Source organism: Chaetodon auriga, chromosome 18 (assembly GCF_051107435.1).
Source record: "Chaetodon auriga isolate fChaAug3 chromosome 18, fChaAug3.hap1, whole genome shotgun sequence".
NCBI lineage: Eukaryota > Metazoa > Chordata > Actinopteri > Chaetodontiformes > Chaetodontidae > Chaetodon > Chaetodon auriga.
This window is the reverse complement of record NC_135091.1, coordinates 21725001-21733633: the sequence shown is the minus strand read 5'-3', so window position 1 is coordinate 21733633 and position 8633 is coordinate 21725001. Positions and strand designations below refer to the sequence as shown.

Below are 8633 nucleotides of genomic sequence, written 5' to 3'. Positions count from 1 at the left end.
GTCCCTGCTTAACACAGTGTTGCTAGGGTAACCATTTAATCAACAGGCCGCTGTGGACGTCCCAGCTAGATTTCTAGGTACCAGTTAACTGTCGTTAAAGCTACACTGTCGGAATAATGTCGAGAGCTCACGCAGAAAGCGTCATGAAAACTATCATTCGTGAAATTGTGCAGGAGTGTGCGGTGAGAGGACATGTGGTGTCGGACACTTTGGTGGCTTTCATGGTCAGTAACGAGCTAAGGTGCTGTTTGTCAAGTTAGTTAGCTAACTAGTTAGCGGTAACTAGGTGGACATTAATGCCTCATTGTCCAGTCCAGTTCATACACACGTTGTGAGGCCACAGAGTGAACTTTCTTCCTGTTAGACACGTTTTAAATGAAATGTTCAGAACTCTAACATACTGCCATGTGTACATATGTATTTGTGTATGTGTGTGTGTGCTAATACACAGTTTCTTTTTGCATTGTGTTATCAGGTGAAAGCTGTAGTGCTGGACCCAAGAAATGGGTTTAATGTTGATCGGACACTGACCCAACAAGACATACGAAGACTTGAAGAGGTGAGATTCTGTATCATGTTATTTTGGATCAATCCCACTAACTGAGGTCATAATGGAGGTCATGAGGCCAAGTCTCCACCAGAACATTTTGACTAGACACTGCAAATAATATCTGTTGAAGGTTTTTGACTATTTAAGTTCTTCATGTTCTCTATTTAATTTATGATCAATATTGAGTATAACTTTTCCCTCCAACATGAACAGCTGAAACCTTTGGACTGAGTTTCTCCACACTGCTAGACATAAAGTCCAGCTGGAGAGATGCTGAATTCTGTATTTATTTTTTGTCTAAAAGTGGCCACATTTAAACAGATTGAGTTTAGAATATTTGATTCAGCCTATTAAGGCAAGTGTCCCTCTAGGTTGTTTAAAAAAAAAGCATGTACGTGTCCTCAGCGTCCACATAGACAACACAGCGTGAATACTGATCCTTAAAACCACACTTGGTTGTTGTCTGATCTCCATCTGCAATGTGTCTTACAGCTCTGTCTGGATAAACTGATGGAAAAGTGCAGCCCGTCCCTTGACACAATCAAAATGCAAGTGTATTTTGAGATGAATTACACCTCCCGACGTAAGTGTCACCATAAGCAATGACATACAAATGTCCTGTGTTTCTAAAATTCAGAATTGTCTTTAATATGGAATACAAACAGATTAAATGTCCCATCATCGTGAATGTAGTTTTTGGTGCATGGGCTGTTCTAAGAGCCTGATTTGTGTCTATGGCTGCAACTAATGATTATTTTCATTATTAATGATCATGATCAGTTAATCTGTCAATTATTTGTGTGATCAATTTATCAACTGTTTCTTTTAAAAAATGAAAATAGTGAGCAAACTGCCCATCACAATTTCCAAGAGTCTAAGATGACATCTTAAAATTGCTCTTTTTCAGTGATATGCAGAGAAAAACAGTAAATCCTCAAAATGCCAAAAAACTAGGCAGGATTTTTATCCTCCAACATTAAACTCAGAGCTAAAATTTCATTCTATCTTAAATCATTCAGCCATAGCTCAACTTCAGACTGTGGATAACTCTGCAGCATGAGGAACATATTGCATGTATTTTAGCTTTTACCCTGGCTGGCTGTTGTTTTAGAATTAATTTGAATTTTTTATTATAAACTTTTAAACACTGCGTATTTATTCTGTTATAATATGAATATCATGACAAAGCAGTCACTTTGTGTGTTTGTGCAGGTGAGTTTCTTGAGGAAATCCACCGGGTGCTAGAGTCCAAGCTGAGCCCAGTGAGCAGACTGATCACTGACAGCAGGGTGAAAACACGGGAGGAATTAGATGCTTTGTACCGCAAAATCATCTCATACATCCTACTGCGCTCTGGCATGGGCTCATCAACAGACGTCAACACTGTGCAAGAGACTGCAGGTTTCACACTTCAGTTTCTGGGGAACTATAGTCAGTGAAAGTACAGGGACACCATTAATGGGTGAAAATCCCTGCACATGCTTTTGGCCATGTGGTGTCCATTGTTATGATGATGATGATTATTAGTGAAATGTGTAATGACTGTTGATTTCTCTTCCTCCTCTCTTGTCCCAGCTGCCCTACAGAGTGTCTTCCCTCAGACTGAACTAGGAGCCTTCATGGTGCTCTTAAAGAGGGACAAGCAGCAGCAGCTCAGTGAGCTCACCATGGTTGTCACAGGGATCCGACTCTTCAACAAAGCCAGCCAGAAGGGAGAAGAGGAGACTGACCTCCATGAACTAAGTACAGTATACCAGCCTACTGCCATAAAAAGCAGGTTGAGTGCTACACACATGCTAGTATTATGATTAGATGTGGTCAAACAATCTGTCAAATCTGCTAATATGCTGTATGTTTTAAAAAGGGCATATTAATAGATTTGACAGACAGACCATAAAGCTCAGACAAGTTTTCTCTGTAAAAATAGCACCTTCTGAGTAGATCACAGAGTGGGGCTGGCTGGTTCAGGGAAGAACATCTTACCCTGCCAACTGAGCATGTATAAAGTCCTCTCACAGCAGCCAGGTTGGCAGCATTCAATGTAGAGTTCACTGACATTCATTAGATAGTTCCTTGGGAGTGAGGTTTAAATCTGACATTCAAACAGTAAACTCTCTGCTTTTTGGAATCACTGAGTTGCCACATGCAGCTGTAATATTTTTAAATTACATAGGGCAAGATTCTCTGCAGAACACACAAATGTAGGCTTCCACACTAAATGTTAGGTTTCTGTCCCTCATGCAGTGCCTTCTGTGCAGCTGCCACAGTGGTGCTGCTTTTTTTCCCACAATCGAATGTCTAGATTTTTTTTATAATTCAAATATAGATTTCAATTTAGAATATTCATGTACAGCAATACAACACAGAATACATACTCAATTTATACACAATTCCAAAAAAGTTGGGATGCTCATGTTCATGTGTTGGTGGTGGTGAACCTCACTACATCCTTGCTTGTGATCAACTGAGCCTTTCATACCCAACCTTGATACTATCATCTGTTACCAATGAACCTGTTTACCTGTGGAATGTTGCAAACAGGTGTTTTTGGAGCATTCCACAACTTTCCCAGTGTTTAGTTGCTCCTGTCCCAACTTGATTGAAATGTGCTGGCATCAAATTCAGAATAAGCAGATATTCACAAAAATCAATGAAGGTGATGAGGTCAAGCATGAAATATATTGCCTTTGTACTATTTTCAGTTGAGTATATGTCAAACCGGATTAGCAAATTATCACACTCTGTTTCATTTATGCTTCACATATTGCTCCAACTTTTTTGGAATCAGGGTTTTTGAATACTGCCTCTGGCCCAAGCAATGACGAATGAAATATAGAATTCTGTAACATGCCATCATGGCCAGATTATGAGAGAATGGTCCATTGAACACAGTTGTATGAAATTAATAAACACTAAAATAGAATTTAGAAGTCTTGCATGATTACATATACACTATTACAATGTATCCAACATGGGATCCTGACCTCATCACTTAGAATGTACAATATCAGTCCAGTCTTGGAAAGTGGTATGTTAATTCATCCAAGAGTGGAAACTTTTCATTTTGTATCTTTAACTACATTGGCTGTGGCTCAGGAGGTAGAGTGGCCGTTCCCTGGCCTCAGCAGTCCACATGCCAAAGTATCCTTGCGCAAGATACTGACCCCCCCCAAAAAACCTGCCCCCGATGCTGTGCCATCGCTGTGTGAATTCATATGTACGTCGCTTTGGATAAAAGCGTCTGCCAAATGACTAATTGTAATTAGAATTGTACATCATCATATGAGGTTATTTCCTTCACTCATGATCAATACTGTATTTGGTGAATATGGTACTTCTCTCAACAGTTCCTGCAGTTCTTCACAAAGCTCTTCCAGTCACTAGTAAAAGCATAGAACATGAGCTGAACATATCACAGAGTTTGGCCTGGAAATACACAGCTGTGCTGGAGAAGCTAACGGACCCTGATGGTCAGCCTGGAGAATGTGACGTGCCCATCGCTCTGCTCAAACAGGCTCTCTACAACGTCAGGCAGCATGAAGTTTTCCTCAAAATGTTACTGGTGAGGTAGCAATAGCTGGTAATTATGATTTGTGTAAATGTGGATTTATTGTAACTTATTAGTTATTATAATCCAAATTTGTTTAAGGAACACACTGCTGTTGTTCAGTTTCCATAGAACACTAATTTTGTTGCTTATGAAGTAAAAGAAGGCCAGTGAATACATGTTTTATTCCCAAAGTGAAATGTTTAGTAAATACAGTATATGTTTTCCATTTACCTCCAGGCTGACGCATGTTTATGTGCCAAGCACGTTGAAATCCTGCAGACTGAACTCTTGTCACTCATGAAGCTCCTGAAAGAAACTGTGAAGTCAAAGACAGCTGTACCCACTGCAAAGGTTTTTGTAAGTGTCTTAGTCACTGCCATCATGTTGCTACTGTTATTATGTCTTGTAAATATAATTATGAATAACAAGGAGAGATGTAATGTGCTGGGTTGTAGCAAATTGCTATCTTCCATCCGAAATCCCTGGGCATGGGCATGTGTTTGTATTGCGCTTTTCTAGTCTGAAGACCACTCACTTTTACAGCCATTTGCACACACATTCGCACAGCAGCTAAGCCACCTGCTCATTACAAGCGTTATCCACTCACACTGATGGCAAAGCATCAGGCACATCTTTGATAAAATGTGTGATGTAAATAAAAACATGAATTGCTTTAGTTTTTGTTAATTCTACTGCCTTTTTTTGTTATTCCTCATATTGTCTTTCAGCCACTGTTCCAGGACCTGTCAAAGCTGTGGTGTGGACTTCAGGATGAGGCTGAGCTGCTGAATATCCTCAGCAACATCATGCTCAATCTGCAGCCCTTTACCACCTCTCAAGCCAAAATCTTTTCTGAAGCTTATTTGGACAGCCTGGTGGGGATGTCAGAGGTGAAGACAGATGAACAGAGAATGATTGAGTCCTCAGGTATGGCTAATGACACCAACAGATATGAGATGCCAGCATCTACAGTAATTAATTCCACATTCTACAAGTCTTACAAAACTGGACTGCAGAGAGAAAATGTCTCTTAACCAAGCTTCCGCAAGTACTAAGCTTAGATGCGGTTACTTTTCTTCATTATGTCTTTCAGATGATCGTATTGTTCCAGCTGAGATGAAGACACAGGAATGGCTCCTGCCTGAAACAGCAGCAGGCTTTAATGAGCTGCCTTTACAGTATAATGGAGTCTGTGGCTATATGCTTGTGAAGAGAGATGGGCTTCTACTTCCAGGTATTGTTCTCATGATTTGCAAATGTGATGCCAGAAAGGTATTTGGATGTTCCTTCCTCCTTCTTTGTCAAATTTAGGTATATGGGTAAAGACCTTAGCATGCTTCCAACAAACTAGGTTGCATGGAGTGTCATCTTACCACATGTAAAGACAAGTGTTCATATCTGGCCACTCGAACATGGGATGAAAGCCTGGCTGCACCCCACTGCCTTTTTCCTTTTTTTGCTGCTTAGCTGCATCCAGTTTGTGGTGGCAGCAGGCTAAGTAAGGGAACCGAGATGACTGTCTCCCCTGCCATGTCTGCCTGATCTTCCTGGGTGATCCCGAGATGCTCCCAGGCCAGATAGAATATATAATTCTTTCAAGGGTTTATGGGTCACCTTGGTACATCCAACTGGGGGATAGGGAAGCACACTAAACAAATGCCTGAAATGCCTCAACTGACTCATTTCAGAAGCAGCAGTTTACTCCCTCCTGACCCTGTCTCTAAAGCTTAACCCATCCAAGATCCTTGAACTCCTTTACTTGGGACAGTGACTCACTTCCAACCTAAAGGCGGTAATCCACCATTTTCAAGTAAGGTACATTGGGATCAGACTTGGAAGTGCTGATTGTCATCCTGGATGCTCTACACTTGCCTGCAAACTGCAAAAAGCATCAATCCAGTCCTCCAAACCGGACACTCTCTGTCCCATCAGCTGTACCTCCAGATCCTGTTCACTAAAATCACAAACAGCATATGAAACCTGACTGTTGGATTGGCAGTCCTTCACAACTGTACTGTCAGAAAGAGATTTAGAGAGGCTGTTAGATTATCCAATAAGAACTTTATCTGAAGCATACTGGGGCCTCAAGAACTGACAAATGTGTATGGGACATACTTTATATGTATATGCAATATGTAATGTTAATATTATTTATTCCCTCCAATGTTGTGATTTTTCTCAATACTAACATTCTGTTTAATGAAATACAATATAAGTATCCTTTGTAGTCTGTTGTACCTGAAGTCCATTCTGTTTGGAATATTTGACACTTCTTCTGCAGGTAATCCACAAATTGGAGTCCTAAAACACAAGGAGAAGCTTTATGTTTTCAGCTCCAAAGAAGCTGCCTTGAAATTTGCTTCCAGTTCAGATGACTTCATTGCAGAGGTGGCAGAGAAAGCAAAGCACTCACCTGAACTCATTCAGCTCCTCAGACTCCACCAACAGTTTTCCTCCGTCAGTTCGTACTCTGAGGTCAGTAGCCTCTTCTACTTAGAATATTCTCAAAGCCCCTACTTCAGTTCTGCAGCCATAGCTTTACCACACAAGTTCCATGTTTTGGACAGGCACAATATATATGTACATAGCTAAAAGCACTCACTCAGAGTACATTTATTAAAGTCACCACATGTAGGTTTTTAAATTGGATTACTTTGATTGTTATTATTTATATTTAGTATTTTCATTTTTTTTATATAATCTATTACTACATCTGCTGGTAGTATTGAGAAGGAGGCTGACAGCATTGCACACTGCTATCTGCTCAGAAACTCCACCTTTTCACCTTCACTGACCTCAGTAGGAGTTTGGTCCAAACTTAGTTGTTGCCTTCTGGTTTTGCAGATGCAGCCAGGAGAGAGTCTACTGGTAAAGCCCATCACCAAGTGTGACAGCGGCATGCAGACTGACACCCATCCAGTGGAGACAAATATTGACAAATCATATGAGTGGAATGAGTGGGAGCTGCGACGAAAAGCTATCAAACTGGTGAGCAAGAGTCTACTAGGTGCATTCACATGATGAATCATACTCAATATATGGTTTTGGGAAGAAAAGCTCTTCCCACTTTTTCTAGCGTACCTGGAATTGTATTTCTTAACACAACATGAAGCAATCTGTATGGGGTCTGACATAAAGAGTCTTGTTAATTTAAACATTTTTTTCTAGGCTGATCTCTGTACCAAGGTGACACACTCAGCACAGACTGATCTGAGCCACATGAGGCGGGAAAACATCACTCAGACCTGGCTGCCCAAGAACACTGCCTGTCAAAGCAAGAGAGACAGTGAGAGCAACGTGCCCAAACCTCAAATCTACCTGACAGGTCTGAGGGGACAAAGAGACCGATCCATGGTTAAAACAAACCTGACCAGAACTGTTGATGAATAATCAATCTGTCCAGAAAAACATTTGTTGTTGTCTAAAATAAAGAGTCAAGTTAAATTTATTTTAGTCTGTATTAGTGGGAATGCTGATTCAGCATTTGTTCTTTCATTGTTCATTGTTCTTGCTCTTTAAGTTTTGTTTCAATAAATTTCCTATCAAATGTTTGCGATGTGTGTTTTAGTTTGTGGGTCTGGGTTTATACCATTAAGCTACTTTCATTATCTTCTTTTTTTAAGGAGCAGGAGAGTCAAGTGTTATACGCAGTGAACCTGCAGCACTTTCAGCAAGATGATCAGTTTGAAGTTAGCAAAAGAGATCTCTGTTTTATTGAAACATGAACTGAAGAAGCCTCTTGGGTTAGAGGGGAAACATCAGACAGAACAGAACCTCAAGCATGTCCAGTTACCTTTTAAAGCACCATAATGACAATCATCTGGATGAATGAGAATCTTCACAGACATATCGGATTATTATTGTTAAACAGTACAGTAGCTATCACCCCAGCAGTGAATACAGTGCCATGCTAAAGTTTTGACAGCTTTCAAAATTTCTGTAACTGTGAATCGCTAAGTGAGTAAGAGATGATTTCCAAAAGTAATACAGTTAAAGGTGACACATCTCTGTAACATTTTAAGGAAGATGACTGTTTTATTTCAGTACTTGGTGTCACATTCCCTCTGGCAAGCATCACAGCTTGTACGCGCTGTTTGTAGTCAGCTAAGAGATACTTGGGCCATCTTGCATGCACTGCTGTTTTTGAGGTCTATCCATAGATTTCCAATGATGTTTATTTCAGATGACTGAGGGCCATAGTAAAATCTTTGGTTTGCACCTCTTGAGGTGGTCCGTTGTGGATTTTGATGTGCTTAGGATGATTATCACTCCAAAGCTCTGGAAGACACTACCTGTAGATGTCAGGGAAGCCAGCTCACTGAATATTTTCAAGAGAAAGCTAAAAACTTATCTCTTCACTTTAGCCTTTAACTAACTACGTATAGGTTCCTGATACTCCTGATACAGGTCTGAAACTTATGTGCTTTGCCTCGTGCTTATACACTGCTGTGTTTCTTTTAAAATGTTGTATTTTACTTGATTTTTACATTTGATGTAATCTATTTCATCTATATTATATTATTTTATGCCGTG

General features: G+C 40.2%; 1 protein-coding gene across 1 annotated transcript; it reads left to right on the top strand.

The window, feature by feature from the left end:
• The first annotated feature begins 98 nt into the window (after positions 1-98).
• cfap206 (cilia and flagella associated protein 206) lies at positions 99-7651 on the top strand. The gene is made up of 12 exons (XM_076756660.1): positions 99-224; positions 476-559; positions 1043-1133; positions 1763-1951; positions 2126-2293; positions 3898-4112; positions 4338-4457; positions 4829-5027; positions 5194-5334; positions 6382-6575; positions 6945-7088; positions 7269-7651. Exons 1-12 carry the CDS (start codon positions 117-119, stop codon positions 7488-7490), a joined length of 1875 nt encoding a protein of 624 aa, XP_076612775.1. The 5' UTR covers positions 99-116; the 3' UTR covers positions 7491-7651.
• The last annotated feature ends 982 nt before the right edge of the window (positions 7652-8633 follow it).